Raw genomic sequence first — 23,931 nt, forward strand, 5'->3', positions numbered from 1 at the left:
AGACAAGAAGAAAGACACAGGGGCAGGTGCACAGGGAACTGGTGTGGGGGGAGGGAATGCTGCTTCGGACAGACAGACAGAGGGAGGAAGGGAGACAGAAAGAAAAGAAGAAAGACACAGGGGCAGGGAGATATACAGAAAGACAAACAGACAAAGGGGGCCAGGGACAGAGACAAACAAAAAGAAAGACAGCGGGAGTCGCGTCAGGAGGGGTGCGGGATGCCGCAGAGGGAACTTTTCCAATGGGTGCAACTGGGCGGCTGTCGGGAGCCTCTGATCAGGGGCAGAGCAAGGTAAGTGTATCATAGGGATAAGAAGGAGGAGGGGGGGGAGAAAAAGGAAGGGACGACTACTGCTGGACAGGGGGAGAAGGAAAGAGGTGCTGATGGACAGGGAGGGTGAAGAAAAAGGAACGGAGGCCTAATGTTGGACAGGGGGAGAAGGAAGGTGCTGCTGGACAGGGGGGAGGTAAAACAAAGGGAGAAGGGCTGCTTCTGCATAAGGAGAGCTATGAAGGGGTGGTGGTGGACACAGGGGAGGTAAAAGAAAGGGACAATGGACAGGGGGAGCAGGCAAGGGGTGGTGATGGACAGCCAAGGAAAAAGAAAGACAGAAAGAAAGAAAGCGGCTAAGGAGAGAGAGAAAGAAATAGAGACACACACACATATATTCTAGCACCCGTTAATGTAACGGGCTATAAGACTAGTCTCTGATAAATCTGTATTCAACGAAGTGGCGTCTTTTAAACTCAAAAGTATCAATCAGGGACAGGATCTGTTTGGGGTTTGACAGCCAAGAATGGGGGAAACTTTGGCAAAACACGGTTATAAAAACTTAAACAGGCTCTCTCTTTAATTCCAGTTTGAGCTCCTCTTCTCAATAAGAGAAACCTCAATTGCATCTTTCTTTAGAGGAGGCTAATCTCTATGGGTCAGATTTACTGATATGCACCAGCATATTAATGTGTATTTTTTGGTTCATAGACAACGGCGCGAAAGACAAAAGCGCGCGCCGACAATTGAGCGCAGCGCGCGTCACCACGCCGCTCTAAATTACAGTTTTTAGGGGCTCCGACGGGGGGTTTTGTTGGGGAACCCCCCCAGTTTACTTAAAAGACATCGCGCCGGCGTTATGGGGGGTTTGGGGGGTTGTAACCCTCCACATTTTACTGTAAAGTGAACTTTTTCCCTAAAAACAGGGTAAAAGTGAAGTTTTCAGTAAAATGTGGGGGGGTTACAACCCCCCACAACGCGGCGTGATGTCTATTAAGTAAAGTGGGGGTGTTCCCCCCCACACCCCCCCCGGAGCGCTAAAAACAGTAATTTAGAGCGGCGCGCGCTGCGCTCAATTGTCTGGGCGCGCCTTTATCCCGGCGCGCTTTTGACCTGACACCGTATTTTTCAAATAGGTCTAACTGCATAAAACAGGTCCTGCAGTAAGTCAAGCTCAATAACGTGCATTCATGTGTGTTAACATGCTAGGGCTAGCTTTACTAAAATGTACTGTCAGCTAATACAAAACTTGTTCTGTTAGTGGACTTAAAATGCAACAGCAGACATGAGTGTCAAGAAAGGAGCAAACTTCAATGCTTGCAGAAGGGTAAGAACATAAGAATAATCTTACTGGATCAGACCAATGATCCATCTAGCCCAGTAGTAGCAGCATTCCATGTCACCTATTCAGAGCAAGCAGTGGTTTCTCCCGTGTCTGTCTCAACAACAGTTTATGGACTTTCCTTCCAGGAACTTGTCCACACGTTTTGTACAACTAGCTGCATTAACTGCTCTTACCACATCCTCTGGCAACACATTCCAGTAACTATTCTCCGAGTGAAAAAATATTTCCTCCTATTGGTTTTAAAAGTGTAACTTCATTGAGTGTCCCAACCTAAACTGCAGTGAAAAACCAACCAAAAGCAAACAAAACAAAACTGCAGATCTGTACTAGACCTAGGCAAAATTTATTGTGACAAAATAATTATATGCAAACCCTTTTACCAATCAAGGGACCCGACACGGTTTGTGTTTCGGACAAACCTTCGTCAGGGGTCCATGGTAAAAAAGGAAAACAAAAAAAGTCACAAAAAATTGTTGTAGAGTAGCGGCAAAGTTTAAGAGATGTCGAGGTTCACTAACTGTAAAAAAGCCGTCGCAAAAAGCAGGGGTGTGTGCGGGGGGGGAAGGATAATACATTTGCGCAGTCCAGTGGCAAGTGTTCAACTCTGGAGGCTATAGTTATAATGGAACAACGTAGAAGGCTACCAAACTAATGCTACATCTACATGGAAAAATTTTAAAGACCTTGGAGGAAGGAGAGAAAGAGAGCTGAAGACCTCAACATATCTCCAGTGTATAAAAGCCAAGCATTCTTCCTGGGGTATAAAGGCAGAGACTAAAGAAGATAAACTCAATTAAGTAAATTCACAAAAAGGGAGGATGCAGTCAAAAACTAAACTAAACTAAACCTTAAGTTTATATACCGCATCCTCTCCACGGATGTTGTGGAGCTCGGCACGGTTTACAAGAACTTAAAATATAGGAAGAGAAGGAAAAAAAAAGGTTTACATGAACTTATATAGAGAAGAGAAGAGTAAGGGGGGGATAGAATTACATTTTAGTGAAAAGCCAGGTTTTCAGTTGCTTGCGGAATAATTGGAGGGAGCCCAGGTTCCGCAGCGGGGGTAGTAAGGTTGTTCCAAAGACCTGTGATTCTGAAGAGAAGGGATTTTCCCAGTTTGCCTGCATAGCGGATAATAAAGTAAAGCTAGTAAATCAAGGAATACCATAATCGTACTGCAGTTGGTATGCAACATGGCCAAAGTCGAGTGGCTTAGAGGTCCGTTTCCATTTCCCTGATCCTACACACGAAACTCGCCCACAATCTGTCCTTAACCACACCTACTTTCTGGTAAGCACTTTGGGCTAGGCACATACCTGAAAGCAGCAGGCCACCTGCTGCTTAAATAATTAAGCTTACTAGGTGTCCTGATTCATGCTCCTAACTTTAGGTGTTTTATAGAATCAGGATCAAAAAGCCTAACCCAGTCAACAAATTTAAGTTTCAAGCGTGCAAAACCCCAAAGCAACTATGTAGAGGCAGACGTCTGATCTGTTGACTGGAAGGGGCGATTAATGCTTTCAAGAAGGGAACCGTGCCGAAGTCAGTATGATGGAGAAAGAAGAGTGGCATGTTGGAATTGGATTTGCAAGACTGGTTGCTTTTCATCTTGTAAAAAGTATGAATGTGATCACGTCATCTTCATAATCAATGAACGAGCAGAATTAGAATTTGTCAACAATATTTTCCACAGCAAACTTGCTTTTTGACAAGGGAAACTGTTCCATCGTTCGCTTTGGAACAAGAAAACACACTAAATAAACTTTGGAGTGATTTTCTATTTACATTTTGCACTTCAAAAGAACATGGTTTCAAGCATCTCCTTAATCCGTTTCAGAGTATCTCAACCCCAGTCTTTGGGGAATCCCAGACCAGTTTGGTTTGCAAGAGATATTCCATGCATATTCATTGTGGATATCTTGAAAAGCAGACTGGCTTGGGATTCTGAGGACAGGGATGAGAATCTTTGATGGTTAAAAAAAAAAAAAAATATCAAAAGCTTCCAGCATATTTTGAACTATTATTTGCACCTCTGGCGATTAGGCCTCAGGAAAAATAAAATAAAAGCTTTACAGCTTGATCAGATTCTTAGTATTTACTAGCTTAGGAATGTTTTGAACTACCGTATTTTCACGCATATAACGCGTGCGTTATACACGATTTTTACAAACTGTGCATAACCGTGCGCGTTATACGTGTGAGCGCGTTTTACAACTTTTTTTTTCAATCCGATCCGGCATCCCCCCTGCGAACTGGCATCCCCCCCCACTCGCGTCACTCCCCCTCCCCCACGATCCTACATTATCTCGGAGAGAGCGAGACCAGAAGGCTTTGAGCATGTGCAAATGCTCAAAGCCTAGTCCAGCCCGGCGCAGGAAGAAGGAGGATCTCTCTCGCACCGCCCAGCCCAGCCCAACCCAACGAGGGAGGATCTTCGGGCACTGGCACATCCTGTGCATTGGTGCTGGTGCTGGTGCCGGTGCCCAATCGGGTAAGAGATGTTTTGCGGTGCTGGGGGGGATGTAGGATCGTGGGGGAGGATGCCGGTTCGCTGGGGGAATGCCGGATTCGAATGAAAAAAAAAATGCTCTCTCGGGTAAGCGAGCGGGGGGGAGGATGCCGGTTCGGAGTAGGCGGGAGGAGGTTTTAGCATGCGCGGTATACGCGTGTGCGCACTATATTACATTTTTTTAACATAAATTTGTGTTCCCCGCGCCCTATACCCGTGTGCGCGTTTTACGGGTGAAAACACGGTACTACCGCATTTCAGGATAACTCAAGATGTGCAAACTGAAAGACCTTACGATAAAATGTTCTGCAGTATAGTGTTACTCTCAAATATTTCATTCAGTACATTTTTCCCTCCGTATTCGCTGTGATAGGGGATTAACAGAACTGCAAATACAGGAAAACCCGCAAATAAAACTTTTTCATATGTTATTCGCTGTTTTTTATTAAAAACCATCGTGAATAGGGTGAAACTGCGAATAACATGGTGGGAGACCTGGCCTGTTCCTGAAGGAAAGGCAAAACACAGCAAAGGAAGTGCCGGGAATCAGTGATTTCTCTTTGCAAGCTGATGTAATTTGGGGGGGAGGAGCCAGCAAGCTAAAAACCGCGAATAATGGAATCCGCGAATACGGAGGGAGAAGTGTATTGTGTTAGCTTGTCTTGCTGCCCACCCCCCCCAAAAAAAATACTATAAATCTCTAGTTCAAAGAAACAATGAGCACTTATTTTGAACGTAATGTTTGATAAAATAAAGATTTACAGGGAACAGCAATTTGTAAAGAAAAAAAGCTAATGGAAATACAAAAGGGTTTGATTATTCAACATAAACAGGACCATCCTGTTGTTGGATAATTTGAGAGACTCTTGCATCATCAATCCTCCCACTATACCTGGCAAACTTCCTCAAAGTGTCTCCTATCCCGCTCACCCTCCTAAATAGATGCCGCTCCCTTGTTCCCAAACCCATCTCAAGTTCTCCCCATTCACCTGCTGAACTGCAGCTAGAGAGAGAGGGGGGTGCTATGATGCCTGGGCTCCTTCATGATGTAGCACAAGCATCTGCTGCTATGACTGGCAGGGATTTTCCAGCTGCTACCACCAGTACCACATCATGAGGAGACAAAGGCTTCTGAGGACCCCTCCCCCACAGCAGTGGTTGAGCAGATAAGTGAAGAGAGCTTAAGGGGGAGGGGCCAGGAGCCAAAAAAATAAAAATTGTATGGCAGGGTGGATGAGGTAAGAGGCACTTTGGAGGTGGGGTTTCCCGAGGTGTGGTAAGAGGGTGGAGCCCACTGAACTGACCATCGGTTAATTCAGAGGATCAGATAACCAAAGGTCGGTTAACCAGAGACTCTCCTGTAGAACAGAATTAACCAACTTTATTGTTGCAATTAAAGACTTTGAAGGCCTACGAGAAAATGGGCGTGCAGGCACTGTTTTTTGAGGCTTAAGACGAGAATTCTACAAATGGTGCCTAATTGGAGCCTAAAAAAATTAACACCTAAGCACTATTCTATAAACCATAAACGGTGCCTAACTTTGAGCTTCGATCAGCACTTAGCGTCTGAAACTGCGTCTAACTTTAGGCCTAGCCGTTTACACCAACAGACACATGGTCGTAAGTCCTCACGCCTAAATTATGTATGGATCCCCTTATTCTATACAATGCGTGAAAACTGAAGGAACACTCCTGATCTGCCCGTGACTCTCCCATTTCCGTACTCCCTTTGACTCTTGCCTAAAATATAGGTGCAGATCCACACCTAAATTAATGCAAGCAACTTAAAACCAAATGGCACCAATTGCTCATTGAGATCCCAATTATCAGTGCTACTGGCTCATTGTTCAATTAAATTCTAAACATAAATAGGATATGTAAAGAAGAAAATCAAATATGGGTGGTAGCACAAAATCACCATCAAACAAAATAGCTCCAAAAAAAAAAAAAAAAAAGGGGCTCAAATAGATTTATCACTTCATTATAGTCACTGGATAAGAGCAAAACCAGAGGGTAGGAAAAGCCTCAGATTTACAGCAGGAGACGTAGAGAGAGAAAAATCCTCACAAGCTCCCTTTTCTCAGTCACTGGCATAAAAACCTACCCTGCGGTGCTCAAAATTTTCAAAATAAATTTCAAACTTTTAAGCAAAAAAAAAAAACACCCCTTTTTTTCTCTCAAATGAAACTCAAAGTCCTTAAACCCAACGGTCAATTTGCCAACTGTATTCGATGTGCAAACTTACAAATCTGTTTAAATATATTTGCTGTAGAGTTAATTTTGCAGAAGTTTAATTCAAACCAGCCTTCTCGGAGCTTCTTTGCAGATTTCAAAATCTCCAACACCGACAGAGTTTCATGGCTTTGGTTGCCGCTGCGTCAGGGAGGGGAGGCTTTTATGCCAGCGACTGAGAAGAGGGAGCTTTGGCGATTTTTCTATAATCTGCTGTAAATATGAGCCTTTTCCTACCCTCTGGTTTTGCTCTTATCCAATGGCTATAATGAAGTGATAAATCTGAGGATTGTTATTGCTATGTTTCTATAAGTAGGTGAGCCCCCTTTTGGAAATATTTTGTTTGATGGTGAGACGCTCAAAATTTTAGCACTTTATAGAATCCAGGGGTTAATAACCAAGTAGGTATAACTAGCTAGTAAGTGAAAGGTGCAAAACATTACGTAACAATTAAAAATATAAAATGCTTGAGGAACTAGGACATAATAGAAGTCAGCTAAGTAACAGGCAAGAGAAAAAAAAAACCCCAAAACACATTTTGCCATTCTTACTCAATTTCTCAGACCATTATCTGAAAAAAATGCTATTTCCACTGTCACGTTATTTTGTGGGGTTTTTTTTTTTTTAACTAGGTGGTTATGCACAAAAAAAAAGATAAAGCATACCATTCACAAACAAAAAAAAATGCTCAGGGCTGTCTGTTAAAACCCTCCCAGCATGCTGGCTGACAGATGACATTTCTTTTCAAAGGCTGATTGCAATCATACTATAGATCCCAGAAGACCTGAGCTGGAATCACCACCTTTAACTAACCTTTATGGCACTTTAAAAGCAATGGAATAGTGAAGTACATAAAAAAAAACATTAAAACATCTTTATCATGCAGTTTTCTGTCTGTTTTCTCTCATAAATTTTTTTAAAAAAACTCCGATGAACGCAGGTGACATTTGGCCAACAGCAAAAAAATAAAATAAAATAAAATTTGCAAATGCAAGAGCAGCTGGGAGAAAGCTGAATTTCACACACTTATATACCTTCTTTGAACTAAAAGGATTATGTAGCATTAGATGGCATCTTGACAGGGAAGCAAAATCTTGACTAATTTCTGCTTCTAAGGAACAGCTGCATTTTTTGTAATTTCAGTAGCATGCTGCAAAGCTCACCACAGATTTACTTCACATTTTTCAAACTGCGAGCCACGCTGCTCTGCACAGCAACCTCGAATGATTGGTTTACCAGAACAATGTCTGAACGTCAGCTCCTATGACCATCAACCACCGGCAAAAGCAAAAAAGGCGGGAGAAAGCCAGCTGGTCCTAAGACAGTGCATGCCTTCAACATGATTCTGAAAGTTATTCAACGTAAAACAGCCAATGGAAACATCCACCGTCAATTCGTAAGTTTGGGCAGAGGCAAGGGGGAAGTTTCTTCAACAGAACACACTGCTTATTTTGCGAGTGGATTTTTTTTTTTTTTTTTTTCCTCTCAAGCCGAAAGCATTGAAGTTAATCACATATCAAACTCTGGATTTGTGAGCAGGACTGAACATGCCGGCTCTGAAAAACAAAGATGTAGCGCCTCACTTTTATGCTCATTAGCTACGTTTTAAGCATCGAGCGGGAAAACATAGGAAGGGCATTGCTGCACATGAATACCGAGCAATGCAGGCAAAATAGGAGATTAGGACTGAATCGTCGACACTGTAGCGTAAAGCAGTTTTGGGCGTGCATCTGCTGGAACAGGAAGCTCTGCATTTTCGTTCACATTTCAGGTCAAGTGGCGAGTTATGGCACGAAGGGCATACAACAGCTCTGCCTGCATCCGAGCTTCCATTAAAAGCAGATTAACATGGACCTGTGAAAGAACATATACAGTAGGTAAGTCAAAACGTACTTCCAACCAGTTTTCATGCTTTCATTCAGAAATGGGAGACAGGCAAGAAATCTGAGCAAGGGAAGAAAGGAATCAATATGCAAACTAGTTAATTAACTTGTCTAAATTTGGGTTTAAGCCAATTAGAGGATAATAATCTTAACCAGGTAGATTAATTAACAAAATGTGAGGTTAAAATTATCAGTTTAGCAAATCCCCCCATTGCTCCAGATACATTAGGTAGAATGTGTGCCCGATGGAACAGACAGGGAATAATACTTGAGTACCTGAATTCATGTAAACTATTCTGAGCTCCCCTGAGAGTATAGAACAGGGGTGTCCAACCTGCGGCCTCGGTCAATGCAGCTCCTCTGCTGCCCCCGGGTGTTTACTGTCTTGCCGGCTCCCTCCTCTGTCTTTCTGCAGCCTTTGCGCGTTTATGTGGCCCCAGAAATTTTTTTTTTTCAGCCAATGCGGCTCAGGGAAGCCAAAAGGTTGGACACCCCTGGTATAGAAAATTGAATGAATAAATAAATCTTAGAGCGGTCTTTGAATTTAAGCTTGTCGGAGCATTTTTCTACTTTACAAATAGGTTAGATTTAGAAGGGTAGTTCTTAATGTGCATTGTTTGACTTGACACAAGGTAAAGGCAAATAATTCCTGACTGTGCCATTTAACACACATTTCAGAAGCGTGAATGAGATAAATGACATGCAAAGCCCCTCATTATGCAAACTGAATAATGCAGCTTATGTTTAACGTTATTAGCTGTATTTGAGAAAATAATGCCAGCTCCTAGCTAGCATTTTTTCCTCCCTGGGAGCACTGGCTGCTAATTTAACACCCAATGCTCCTGGAGCTACCTTAAAAGGATCGGTGTGCTAGAAATAATCCTACCCGTCCAAAAAGCTTCCCCAAAGTTTAAAATGATAGAAGCCGACACTGAACGCAGTGCTTAAACAGATATTCTGCATGCACAGAAGTCTCCCTTGAATATTTATCCTGGTTTCATCTCAGTTAACAGCCAACATAAACCCTCTTCAGAGCCAGACATGTTATAAAGCAATACAAAAACCAAAAGGCCACTCAGGGTCAGATCTCAATGGATTCTAGATCAATTTATTTTTTTTTTAAAGACAATGTTAAAAAAAAAAAGTATAAAGCAATACAAAAACCAAAAGGCCACTCAGGGTCAGATCTCAATGGATTCTAGATCAATTTATTTTTTTTTTAAAGACAATGTTAAAAAAAAATAAGTATAAAGCAATACAAAAACCAAAAGGCCACTCAGGGTCAGATCTCAATGGATTCTAGATCAATTTATTTTTTTTTTAAAGACAATGTTAAAAAAAAATAAGTATAAAGCAATACAAAAACCAAAAGGCCACTCAGGGTCAGATCTCAATGGATTCTAGATCAATTTATTTTTTTAAAGACAATGTAAAAAAAAATAAATAAATAAAAAAGTATAAAGCAAGTAAACTGCTCAAAACACTGGAAAAACTAAACAAAAAAGTATAAAGCAAGTAAACTGCTCAAAACACTGGAAAAACTAAACAAGTTGCATTACTACTGATCCTTGTATATACTCGTAGAATTTATATGCCAAGTTGAGCAGAGACCCTCACCAATTACAAAACTATCACAAACTAAAAATAAATCTGTAGATTGATTGAAATGAAATACCAAACCATATTCTGAGAGAAATTGAAACAGCTGTGCAGCTGTACTAGGGTTGTACATGTAACGTGCTAAACGATTAATGCATTAAATAGCTGCGTTAAAAATTTTTTACCACAATTACTGCGATCGCCTCTCCTCCACATATCCAGCATCATCATCTCCCCACCCCCCACATTCAAAATTGCGCTATTGTCTCCCTGCCCTCTCCCCCTCCCGCTGGCTCACCCATTTTCTGCCGGTTTGCTCCTTGTTTCCACCGCAGCTGAATCGATAGGCGTCTTTGTCAGACCCCAAAACAGAAGTTGCATGAAAGCTGTAACTTCCTGTTTAGGCCCAACAACCAAAAGCAGCATGTAGAGGGGGAAGTCTGCTGCTTCCTTCTGGAGGGGGGAGGGAAGAGAGAGATTTCTGTCCTCCCACCCTAAAAGCTCTAAAAGGAGTCCTAGTCCTCACCCTGCCATAATAAGGTGATACCTCAACTGGCGCTGTTGACCCTCCCCCCAAGAGCTGCCTTGTCACTGCCCACCACTTGCCTTCACCTCGGCCAACGCTGCCTGCCACGGTCTACTATATCTCCCCTCCCTCTAACCTTTCATAGCCTGACAATTCTCTATAATAATCCTCTAAGCGGGCATGCACACTCAGGAGGTTGTGCTGTGATTCGTGCTGTGTCCCATGGTATTCGGTGGCTTGAGGAGGTGCGCGAGGCAGCTTACAATGGCTGGTGGCGCATGGAGGAATTTCAGTGGCAGTTTAGGAACGGCTGGAGGGTGTTGTTCCGGTACTGCAGGTGAAAGGGGGCTGCTTTGGAGGGAGGGGTGTGCTGGAGGGGCAGTCAGCTTTGCTCTGGGAGGGAAGACAGAAGGGGGCCACAGAGAGACAGTCAGGGAGAGGGAAAGGGGGTTGCTTTGGGGGGGGAGGGGTGTGCTGGGGGAAGACAGAAGGGGGCCACGGAGAGACAGTAAGGGAGAGGAAAAGGGGGCTGCTTTGGGGGGGAGGGGTGTGCTGGGGGGAAGACAGAAGGGGGCCATGGAGAGACAGTCAGGGAGAGAGAAAGGGGGATGCTTTGGGGAGGTGTGTGCTGGGGGGAAGACAGAAGGGGGCCATGGAGAGACAGTCAGGGATGGCACAACAGAAAAATATAGGCAGGCAGGGGGCCAGAGAGAGAGACAGAGACATACAGAAAGAAAGAGGGCCAGGGAGAGAGACAGACAGCAGCTAAGGAGAGAGAGGCAAAGAAAAAAGACAGACAGCCAGTCAGCGTCCAAGGAGAGAACCCCCCCAAAAAAAAACCAAAACAAAAACCCAGACAGACAGCGGCCAAGGAGAGAGAGAGAGAAAGAAAGAATGAGACAGACAGATGGGGCCAGAGAGACAGACAGCCTGCGTCCAAGGAGAGAGAGAGAGAGAGAGAAAGAGAAAGAAAAAAACAGATTAGCAGTGGCCAAGGAGAGAGAGAGAGAGAAAGAAAAAAACAAAAGACAGACATCTCTCTAGCACCCGTTATTGTAACGGGCTTAAACACTAGTGTTAGCAATAAAGCAGCACTCTCCGTGTTTTCTCCAGTCCCTGCTACACTGAAAGAGGAAGTTACATCAGCTGCCTCGAGCCCCGACAGACTTTTGTAGCTGACATGCAGGCTTTGCAACAAGTCTGAACATCTACACAGATAAATGGTACAATTCAACAAAATTTAAAAAACAGAAAAAGGATTTGAGATATTCACAAAGACATTTTTATAAGCAATGTTGAGCCACACAGGCGGCAAAACTAGACCACCAACTCTCCAATCTACTAATCGTGACCCCAGACTACAACAACTTTCAGAAAAGAAATAAAAACCTTGCTATTCAAGAAATCCATGAAGACTAACACACACCAAATGAAACATTTCAATCCTCTGGAGCAACCAGCTCTACTTTGTAACATGTCCAGAAATCCTCTTCTGTAATCCATCTTGAACCGCAAGGTAATGGCAGAATAAAAATCACTAATGTAATGTAATTGCCTAAGGTGTTTTATTTTTATTGTGCCAAGATCACAAAACCGTTCCCTCTCTAACAATTCTGCTCAACTCTTAATTTTCATAAGCTTTTATCTCATCCCTCCTCAGTCATCTTTCCTCCAAAATGAAGGGCCCTAACCTGATTAGGGTTAGCTTTTTATTGTTAAAAGGCATAAACACGCCACTTGTGAAATGTTTGGCTATTAAACACTTACCTTCTCCGAGTGCTTGAACTGACGCCAGTAACTATCGTACATGCGCTTGGTAGCTCTTTCAGGGTAGCAGGTCACTGTCTTAATGTAAACCTTCAGGCTTTGTTCAAGTAATTGATTAACTTCACCATAATCATAGTCATCATACCTAAGCAAAAAAAATCCAGAAAAAAAAAGTATAGCTTGTGAGCCTACCTATGTTGGTCAAAGTCTTCAAAAACTGGAAGCAAATTTTCTCGACAGCAAACTTTATCTGCCGTCATCTACTATAGAGTTAAAAAAAAACCCAAAAACAAACAAAAAACAACAAAAAAAACAAATCTATGGATTTTTCAAATTCTAACTTGTCATGAGAGAGAGCGAGCGAGAACGCGCGAGAGCAAGAGCGAGCGAGAACGCGCGAGAGCAAGAGCGAGCGAGAACGCGCGAGAGCAAGAGCGAGCGAGAACGCGCGAGAGCAAGAGCGAGCGAGAACGCGCGAGAGCAAGAGCGAGCGAGAACGCGCGAGAGCAAGAGCGAGCGAGAACGCGCGAGAGCAAGAGCGAGCGAGAACGCGCGCAAGAGAGAGAGAGAGCGCGCGCAAGAGAGAGCGCACACATTTGAACATACCTAATTCCAAACATACAATGAACATAGTTAAACAAAGCTCTCCTCAACATGGTCGTGTCCACATCTTCGTGTGTGGCCATGGTGTTGTAAGTGAGATTATAGACCATCCTGAACTTCTCATCCAGGAGATGCCCAATATCAGAATAAAGGCTGTTCACGAGAGAGAAACCATGATCTTCCCAGGAATAATCCTATGAAATAAGAAAGAAATACAAGTGAGACCCAGAATGTAGTTCAGTGTGCTTCAATAGGCATGTGGGATCTCTTAGGGAGATGAGGAGATAGTGGATGCTGTGGAGAGACCATTTGGCCTTTATCTGCCATCATGTTTCTATAACAAATAGCTACAACAGGCTATTAATTTCTGGGTAATCAATACTATCGGCCTCTTTTACAAAGCCACGCTAACAGCCCCGAAGCCCATAGAGATTTAAATGGCTTTGGAGCAGCTGCTTGCGTGGCTTTGTAAAAGAGGCAGAATATCTATCGCCAACAAACCCAGACACCAAATAATGTGCAATAAATTTTTTTTGATCCTCTGTAGGCTTGGGTTTCTCCTTATGCATTTCATTTAGAGATCGCATAAGCCATTTTCTTCACTGGATCGTTTTTACTTTATGTGATATATGTAATCTCAACGTGACTTCTTAAAACAACAACAAACTTTTTTTGTAGGAAATTCTAATTAGGGAGCGCCTCCACCGACATGACCATGTTTCATTATTTATTTCTTCAGGGTTGAGGCTCCAATTGCACATTATTTAGATCTAGGTTTCTATAGGCAGAGAACAATATCTCTCTATAGGAGAAATAATTCCTATGGATCGATCTTGAATGAGAATTCAAGCGCTGTGGAGAGATACTTTTCCCCAGATTGTAATCCTAAGGATAAATTTTGAAACAGAAAATGGTTTTGGATGATATCGCTAAGAGAATTCGGTACAGGGCAACTGCTCTAAATGACCAAAGGCAGTTTGAACCAGGACGGTATCTCAAACATGGTACAAATTCATTCAGTACCTAAATGAGTCTGCTCCGTGCATCATGATACCTCTTTTAAAATTTTTAACTCATTTTTTAGTGTCCAAAACATCAGTGAATGTCCAAAAGATAAAATGTGATATGTGGTTATTATTCAAGATTGGTCCACTCAGTAAATATGTTTCAAACAGTCCACATAGCCGACCCCACTTTGATTCACATATCATTCAGATAAGTCTTCATTTATTGCATTTCTATTTTTTTTTGTGCGTTTTCATTAATTATTTTTTTCTTAAAAGTGGGGTCGGCTATATAGTCCCAGAAGTGACGTCTGAGAGAACCAACACTGACGCAGGCAGCAAGTTCATGACACTGCTCGCGCCGGGAAAATGAGACCGGTATGAGGGAAGGGAAGGGGTGCACACGTGTGCCGGGAGGGGCTGGGGTGGGCCGGCGCTCCCACCAATACCCCCCCTTATGATGCCACTGCTCAGAGTCTACTTTAACTGCAGTTAATCACCCCTAGCTTGTCACTGCAATGGCTCTGCAGAGATGAAAGGGGGATATAAAACCAACAAAACAGAGTTGCAAACGAAGTCGCAATGTTGGAAAAGAGACGGCTGAGGGGAGATATGATTGAAGTCTACAAAATCCTGAGCGGAGTAGAACGGGTACAAGTGGATCGATTTTTACTCCGTCAAAAATTACATAGACTAGGGGACACTTGAAGTTACAGGGAAACACTTTTAAAATCCAATAAGAGGAAATAATTTTTCACTCAGAGAATAGTTAAGCTCTGGAACGCATTGCCAGAGGATGTGGTAAGAGCGGATAGCCTAGCTGGTTTTAAGAAGGGGTTGGACAAGTTCCTGGAGGAAAAGTCCATAGTCTGTTATTGAGAAAGACATGGGGCAAGTCACTGCTTGCCCTGGATCAGTAGCATGGAATGTTGCTACTCTGGGCTTCTAGAATCTTGTTACTCTCTGGGATTCCGGAATCTTGCTATTCTTTGAGATTCTGCATGGAATTTTGCTAGTCCTTGGGGTTTGGCCAGGTATTAGAGACCTGGATTGGCCACCATGAGAATGGGCTACTGAGCTTGATGGACCATTGGTCTGACCCAGTAAGGCTATTCTTATGTTCTTAAGTCAAAACTATCAAACAAACTCAAATTGACTAGAACAACCTTCTTTTCTGTTGCATTGACCAGCACCACTCTGTAAACATGCTTCGAAGCCAACAGCGCACACATTGAATACCTGAGCTCGGAATGTTGGCAGATGCTCTTCTCCCCGCCTGGCAAAGTCTTTGTACCCAAAACCAGGGTCTTCGATATAACGGGATATATTGGATCTGGACACTACTTCATCATCAAAGTCTAGAATAGGCAGGAAATGTCAGGCATAAGTAAAGCTATACATAGGTCAAGAAACACACGGATCCTCTTATTTTAAGTAAACTATTATCTTTTTTTTGTTCATTAAACTGTACAATAAAGAGAAATCTAAAATTAAAGATGGAATCATACTTTAAAATAAAATCTATGTGGGAGATGGTAGTTAATTTGCAAATGTAACAGATGCCACAAGTGTCACCTCAGATTCATCAGTTGTCCCCTGGATCACCCTCTACTAGTTTCCTAGAAGGATGTTTGGTCCCCATCTTGCATGAGAAGGTCTGCTTAAATCCTAAAATCCTTTCTATTTAAGATGCTTTTGACTTATAACCGTCCTATTAAGGATGCTCAGTATTAATTTCTCTCTGTTCAAAATTTTCAGATTGGTTCCCCTTCCCGCTTGTGCTTACTTTCATTTTTCCATACTTTAATTGATGTAGTTTCTCCCCCGTTCCCACTGTTTCAGTATTTGTTGCTCGTCCCAACATGTGTGTTTGAATTATTTTATGTAATTGTAAACACCAAAAAGTCCAACAGGACAGAGAACCCACAGGTATAAAACAGTACAAAAGGAAGTGGGAATAGACAATGAACACTCCACTGAAGATCACTATTGTAAGACCAACATGTTTATTTCAGCAAAGAACACAAGCAGAAGCTGTGGACCCGACACAGCACTGTGTTTCGGCGTCTGAGGAACGAAAATGCTTCCATAGCTTTTCAGTGATTTTGGTTACTCTGGCATGTTAGTTGGACCAAGCTTTGTTTCACCCCAAACCTGTCATCTGTGAACATATACGCCATAGTGACCTCTGATGCAGGTGTTCCTCAGATGCCGAAACTCAGTGCTGTGTTGGGTCCACAGCTTCTGCTTGTGTCCTTTTATGAAATAAACAAGTTGGTTTTACATGAGTGATCTTCAGTGTCCGTTCCCACTTCCTTTTGTACTTATTTTATGTAATATCATTTTAACTTTTATGTATTCCACTTAGAAGCTTGAATAAGCAGAACAACACATTTTAAATAAACTTGGCCTACTGTACTTCTCTAAGCCAATGCCACAGAACCTTTCCTGCCTCAGGTAAAATATGGAAGGTTCTATTTAAGATACTTTCTCATTCCAAAAAAGATCTGCAATATCCACCTATTATACTTGCTCTCCAATATCTGCTCAAAATGAAATTCAGAATGACCATCATCCCTACAATCTTCTCCTACTAAACAAAGGACTGGATGTGTACCTGGATATCAAAAGATGTATATGCATATTCCAATTCATTCCCTTTAATCCATTAATTTCTAGTGCAAAGTCCTCCCCTTCAGCCTTTCTCAGCTGTGCAGAGTGTTTTCAAAGTGCCTTATTGTGGCACCCATATAACTGTACAAATGAGACTCTCTACTATTTCCATACCTGGATGGCTGGCCTCTAGCGATTCAGACTCACAGGTCTCAATTCTACATAAAATCACACTTCTGCAGGTTGATGAGGAATCCTAGAGACTGTAGAAGTTCACACTTTGCCCAACCGTAATTTCTTTTAAAGGTAATATTCTGGACTCTACTCAAGCTTGAGTTTTTCTCCAGAGGACAGGTTCCAAAAACACTCAGGCTCGTGTTCAGGCTATACCAATCATGACCAAGACACGTCAGAACCTACTTAGAGCTGCTGGAGCACATGGCTACAAATAACCAAGTCTTATGGGTATGGCTCAAAACATTCAAGGTACTGAAGGGAATAGACTTAGTAGATAAGGACAGGTTGTTCACCCTCTCCAAGGTAGGGAGAATGAGAGGGCACTCTCTAAAACTGAAAGGGGATAGATTCCATACGAATGTAAGGAAGTTCTTCTTCACCCAGAGAGTGGTAAAAAACTGGAACGCTCTTCCGGAGTCTGTCATAGGGGAAAACATCATCCAGGGATTCAAGACAAAGTTAGACAAGTTCATAATGAACAAGGAGGTACGATGGTAGGACTGGTCTTTGAACAGAGGGCCACCGCGTGAGCGGACTGCTGGGCATGATGGACCATTGGTCTGACCCGCAGCGGCAATTCTTATGTTCTTATGGGTCTACTACACAAGTGAACAGAAAGGCCTTCAAAACAAAGAATTACAGTAGTCTAAATGAGAAAAAAACTACACTGAGCTAAGACTGAAAAATTAGTGCAATCAAATAAAGACCTAATTGAACTCAACTGTCTAAGCTTAAAAATGCATTTCTTTGTCAAATTATTGATATAGGGTTGATAAGTTAACACTGAGTGCAATAATACTCCCTAAAACTTTAGAGGAGTGATCAATGGTAAGCTGATTGTAGTAGTTTTCTGGGTATCGCCACATCTGGGTAAGTAGAACCGACGTTTCAGCCATCATGCTGTGGCTTTCTTCAGGATATGCTGTGAGGTCTGCAGTGTGTCTTTATATATAGTGGGCCCACGAACCCGATTGAGAACAGGGTAATCTGTGGGTCAAGAAATTTGACTTTTTGGCAGGACCTGATTAAGAACAGGGAAGTCTGTTGGTTATGAATTTGAATTTTGGCGGGAAAGTTCATTGGAAATCCAAGTCTGAATGTTGAATATCGGCGGGACCATTCGTTGACCCAATTTTAAATTTTGGCAAGAGTTTGTGGTCCCACTTTTAAATTGTCAGAAAAGAGGTGGAATTTTTTAGATGGAGGAAAAAGGCATTTTGTACTTGGCCACAATCCTTTTTGTGCCGTTTCTTTTGGATGAGAGGTTGCTATGCTTTGTTTATGGAAAATTCTTTATCGGCACTCACGTTATTGGGGTAGTCTTGCAATTTCTATTGCCTTTTTGATTCTTCTCAGCCACCAGCGGTCTTCTTTCTCCAGGACTTTTGTGTTTTCAAATCTAATCGTATGACCAGTTTGGTAAGCTGGGTTTTGTCACCGATAAAGAAGGAAAAGAAGGGTTTAAAACCCCAAACCAGAGCAGTTTTGTTTTAGAAGGAATAAGCTTAAGATGAAAATTATCAGCTCAATGTTGAATTTTCATAATGCAGTCAATTTCAATTGACTATTTTGGAAATCAGGGTCAACTTCCAACAGCACAAAGATATCAGTAGCACAAGAATATACAAATTGACCATCCTCTAAATTAACTGAACTCAAAAGTTCCCATGAAGATATTGAAAACCATAGGAGATAATGGGGAATCCTGAGGAACCACCACAGCCTGGAACCCAAGCGTGCGAGAGTTTACCACAGACTAACTGCATATGAAAAGTTTTCCAGAAAACCTTGAAGCCACTTCAATATTATACCACCCACCCCACTCAATATGGAAACAGCAATTTATGGTCAACCATATCAAAGGCAGCTGAGAGGTCAAACTGTAGTAATATTGCTCGTTTGCCTCTACTTAGTAACATAGTAGATGACGGCAGATAAAGACCCGAATGGTCCATCCAGTCTGCCCAACCTGATTCAATTTAAACTTTTTATTTTTTATTTTGTAATTTTTCTTCTTAGCTATTTCTGGGCAAGAATCCAAAGCTTTACCCGGTACTGTGCTTGGGTTCCAACTGCCAAAATCTCTGTTAAGACTTACTCCAGCCCATCTACACCCTCCCAGCCATTGAAGCCCTCCCCTGCCCATCCTCCACCAAACGGCCATACACAGACACAGACCGTGCAAGTCTGCCCAGTAACTGGCCTAGTTCAATATTTAATATTATTTTCTGATTCTAAATCTTCTGTGTTCATCCCACGCTTCTTTGAACTCAGTCACAGTTTTACTCTCCACCACCTCTCTCGGGAGCGCATTCCAGGCATCCACTACCCTCTCCGTAAAGTAGTACTTAGTACATACCTTACCTTCATGGTTAGAACCAATGAAGTTTCTGTGAAATGTGACAGATGGAATCCATGTTAGTAAGACTGTAAAAGAGAATGCTAGTCTAAATATTTCATTAGTTGTTTAGTACAGATTCCATCAACTTAGTCAAAATAGGAATGTTTGCTATAGGTCTATAATTTAGTGTTGGCATAAGATCTAAAGAGGGTCAACCAAGTAGCGATGTTCCACATGAAAAAGCAAAGCAGCTCAGGTTCTCTTCATCTCCATTGGGAAATAGCCAGAATCTGGGATTTTATGACGACTAACCACATTCAGACACATGACCCTTATACACTCAAGCTGCAGAGTCCATTGCCAAGCTCAGAAGGGTGCTTTGAACTCAAATGATCCTTCAGTGCAGATAGAGACTTACAAGATCGTGAAGGGCATAGAGAGTAGAGAGGGACAGATTCTTCAAACTTTCGAATAATAAAAGAACAAGAGGGCATTCGGAAAAGTTGAAAACAGATTCAAAACAAATGCTATGAAGTTCTTCTTTACCCAACGTATGGTGGACGCCTGGAATGTGAGAATGTAATAGGGCAGAGTACGGTATTGCGGTTCAAGAAAGGATTGGACAATTTCCTGCTGGAAAAGGGGATAGAAGGGTATAGATAGAGAATTACTACAAAGGTCCTGGACCTGTTGGGCCGCCACGTGAGCAGGCTGCTGGGCACGATGGACCTCAGGTCTGACCCAGCAGAGGCATTGCTTATGTTCTTATGTAGATATTCTTATCTTCCTCTTTTGAGTTGTATGAGATGGATTTGCATGCACTGCCTCCGAGATGCAAATCTCATGCATATTTATTGTGGATATCCTGAAAACCTCACCTGGCTCCGGCTCTCGAGGACTGGAATTGCCTACCCCTGCACTAGGCAAACATGGATTCAAGTTGAAAAGATTTTCAGTCTAGGTGCTCTACAAATTGCAATAACGTTATTACATTCCTTCAGATTTAATAGCATCAAACTTCTACTATCGGAGTACATCTTGGTGCACTGCCAGCACATGGTATGCCAGTAGATAACCTTCCAGCTTCACAAATCACAGCTTGCTATATGCTTTGTGGAGAGACCTATTTTAAATAAAACCTGTATTATATTATAGAAGGCCCCTGTGCTTTAAGACTTGAATCCAGACCTCAGTTTACTCATGAAGTCTTCTTCTGAACTTCTAGAAATAGCACTACAAGTTAGGAATCTGAGAAACACTATCATTTCAGCTGGAGAAAATTGAATTTTAAGCATTTGTAATGTACAAATCATATACCCTGTTCCATTCTCAAATTCATCCTTCAGATACTGTGTATACCCCAAGCTTTTACTAAAGGCTATCACACTTTTCCATCTGAAGAAAAAAAAATAGTGTTTCCAATTTTTTGTCCAAGCCTCATCCAAATGTTCAGAAGGTACATCATACTCTAAAGCAGGGCTGCCCAAGTCCGGTCCTTGAGATCTACTGGCAGGCCAGGTTTTCTGGATATCCACAATGAATATACGTGAGAGAGATTTGCATACCAAGTAGGCAGTGCAGGCAATCTCTCTCATGCATATTTATTGTGGATATCCAGAAAATCTGGCCTGCCAGTAGATCTCAAGGATCGGACTTTGGCAGCCCTGCGCTAGAGGTTCTTCAACCCACACCTTGAGACACCCCCAGGTAGGTCAGTTTTTCAGGATATCACCAATGAATATGCATGACATGTGCATAGAAAGGACATAATGCATGTAAATGCAGCTCTCGCATATTCACTGGGGATATCCTGAAAATCTGACTGGATTCCAGCCCTCGAGGACTGGATTTGCCTTCCCTGTTCTAGCTTCTACTCTTAGCATGTCGCATCTTGATCTCTACTTTGGAAGCCTTCCACTTGGCCAGGGGTAGGCAATTCCAGTCCTCGAGAGCCGGAGCCAGGTCAGGTTTTCAGGATATCCACAATGAATATGCATGACATGTGCATAGAAATGACGTAATGCATGTAAATGCAACTCTTGCATATTCACTGGGGATATCGTGAAAACCTGACTAGCTGGGTGCATCCCGAGGACTGGGTTGAGAACCTCTGCTCTAGAATAACGGGCTCTTGACTTGCTACTTGAAACAGAATTGCATCACTGAGAATGTCAACTCAAACTGCTTTGCTCAATCCAAATAAGTGTTGGGTCAGATGCAATAAGAGAACCCTAGCAAACTACTTCACCTCTTATTCCGTATTCGCGGTTTCAACAATCGCGTTTTCAGCTTGCTTGCTGGCTTCCCCCCCCCCCCCAATTATGTCAGCTTGTATACAGAAATCGCTGATTCCAAGTGTTTACAGAGAAAATCGCTGATTCCCAGCACTTTCTTTCACCATGCTTTGCCTCTCCTTCAGGAACAGGCCAGGTCTCCCACCATGTTATAGAAACATAGAAAGATGACGGCAGAAAAGGGCTATAGCCCATCAAGTCTGCCCACTCCACTGGCCCACCCCATTAAGTCAGAGTGCTGCTCGACCCACGTAGAGATCCCACGTGGATGTCCCATTTATTCTTAAAGTCGAGCACGCTAGTGGCCTTGATCACCTGCACCGGTAGTTTGTTCCAGTGATCTACCACCCTTTCTGTAAAGAAATACTTCCTGGTGTCACCACCAAATCTCCCTCCTCTGAGTTTGAGCGGGTGCCCCCTTGTGACTGAAGGTCCCTTAGGAAAGAATATGTCGTTTTCCACCTTGACACGACCTGTGACGTACTTAAATGTCTCAATCATGTCACCCCTCTCCCTGCACTCCTCTAGAGAGTAGAGCTGCAACTTGCCCAGTCTTTCCTCGTATGAGAGACCCTTGAGTCCGGAGACCATCCTAGTGGCCATTCGCTGGACTGACTCAGCTCGAAGTACATCTTTACGGTAATGTGGCCTCCAGAATTGCACACAGTACTCCAGATGAGGTCTCACCATGGTTCTGTACAGTGGCATTATGACTTCAGGTTTACGGCTGACGAAGCTTCTATTGATACATCCCATCATCCGCCTTGCCTTGGATGAGGCCTTCTCTACTTGTTTGGCAGCCTTCATGTCTGCACTGATGATTACTCCCAAGTCCCGTTCTTCTGAGGTCGTAACTAGTGTTTCTCCATTCAAGGTGTATGTTCTGCATGGATTTCTGCTGCCGAGATGCATCACCTTACACTTCTTTGCGTTGAAGCCCAGCTGCCATGTCGAGGACCAGTTTTCCAACTTGATCAGATCCTGCACCATACCATACGTGAGATCGCTTTCACCTACTATATTACACAGTTTGGCGTTGTCGGCAAACAGCGCTACTTTTCCCTGAAGCCCTCGGGTCAACTCCCTTATGAATATGTTAAAAAGGGATGGTCCCAAGACTGAGCCCTGCGGCACTCCGCTAGTTACCTCCGATGTCTTAGAGAGGGTGCCATTGACCACCACCCTCACTCAGCCAATCATTGACCCATGCCGTTAGTTTCTCACCTAACCTCATCGATTTCATCTTGTTTAATAGTCTACGGTGTGGGACACTGTCAAAACGCTTTACTGAAATCCAAGTACACTATGTCCAGAGACTCTCCCGAGTCTAGCTTTCCTGTCACCCAGTCAAAGAAGTTGATAAGATTGGACTGGCATGACCTGCCCCTAGTGAATCCATGTTGACAGGGATCCCTCAGATTCCCCTCATCCAATATCGCGTCCAATTTCCCTTTAAGTAGAGTTTCCATGAGTTTACACACTATTGATGTGAGACTTACTGGTCTGTAATTCGCAGCCTCCGCTCTGCAACCCTTTTTGTGCAGAGGAACAACATTGGCAGTTTTCCAGTCCAGGGGGACTCTCCCCGTACTTAGGGAGAGATTGAAGAGCATGGCTAACGGTTCCGCCAAAACATCGCATAGCTCTCTGAGCACTCTTGGGTGCAGATTGTCCGGTCCCATGGCTTTGTTCACCTTGAGTCTTGACAGTTCTTGGTAAACATCAGCTGGTGTGAACTCAAACTTCTGAAACGGGTCATCCATGCTTTGCTTTGCATCCAGCCGAGGCCCGTGCCTCGCAGGTAAAGACTGAACAGGAGTAATCATTCAGTAGTTTGGCTTTATCGGAGTCAGTTTCCACATAATTCCCGTCTGGCGTTCTAAGGCGTACTATCCCGTTATTCGCGGTTTCACCATATTCACGATGGTTTTTAATAGAAAACAGCAAATTATCATATGAAAAAAAAGTTATTTGCGGTTTTTCTGCATTCAAGGGTCTGTTACTCCCCTATCACAGTGAGTACGGAGGGAGAAGTGTACAATTCTACTATGAACAAGCAGATACAGTATTTCTCAGCTCCAAGTTAAAGCCTCACCCAGACATTAAGGCAGATTCTAGGCATACGCTAAAGTCATGACACTAGGCACTAATAGGAGGAAATATTTTTTTCACTCAGAATAGTTAAGCTCTGGAACGTGTTGCCAGAGGATGTGGTAACAGCAGTTAATATAGCTGTTTTTAAAAAAAAGTTTGGACAAGTTCCTGGAGGAAAAGTCCAGAGTCTGATGTTGAGACAGACATGGGTTGGTACCATGGAACGCTGCTACTATTTGAGTTTTTGCCAGGTACTTGTGACTTGGATTGGCCTCCGCGAAGACAGGATACTGGGCTAGATAGACCATTGGGTTGATCCAGTAAGGCTATTCTTATGTTCTAAGCCTATTTACTATTATTGTAACCCTATATAATCTAATACTGTTAACACTGTGAATGTTAACCTGTAAACCATTTTGAGCTCTCTGGGTAAGTAAATCTAAATAAATAGGCAACATACCCCTTATGGGGTAAGAGAGTGTGGCGCAGTGGTTAAAAGCTACAGCCTCAGCACCCTGGGGTTGCGGGTTCAAACCCGCGCTGCTCCTTGTGACCTTGGGCAAGTCACTTAATCTCCCCTATTACCCCAGGTACATTAGATAGATTGTGAGC

At 42.9% G+C, this 23,931-nt stretch overlaps 1 protein-coding gene across 1 annotated transcript in view; it reads right to left on the reverse strand.

Moving 5' to 3' along the window:
- Positions 1-6,958: 6,958 nt before the first annotated feature.
- SESN3 (sestrin 3) overlaps positions 6,959-23,931 on the reverse strand; it is a 123,437-nt gene continuing 106,464 nt past the window's right edge. Inside the window, exons 7-10 of the mRNA XM_033949241.1 lie at positions 14,980-15,098; positions 12,740-12,930; positions 12,134-12,278; positions 6,959-8,212 (exon numbers count right to left, since the gene is read on the reverse strand). Of these exons, the coding sequence (XP_033805132.1) occupies positions 8,126-8,212; positions 12,134-12,278; positions 12,740-12,930; positions 14,980-15,098 (542 nt within the window). The 3' untranslated portion in view covers positions 6,959-8,125. The remainder of the gene's footprint in view (positions 8,213-12,133; positions 12,279-12,739; positions 12,931-14,979; positions 15,099-23,931) is intronic.

The sequence above is a fragment of the Geotrypetes seraphini genome, chromosome 6, assembly GCF_902459505.1.
Source record: "Geotrypetes seraphini chromosome 6, aGeoSer1.1, whole genome shotgun sequence".
Classification (NCBI taxonomy): domain Eukaryota; kingdom Metazoa; phylum Chordata; class Amphibia; order Gymnophiona; family Dermophiidae; genus Geotrypetes; species Geotrypetes seraphini.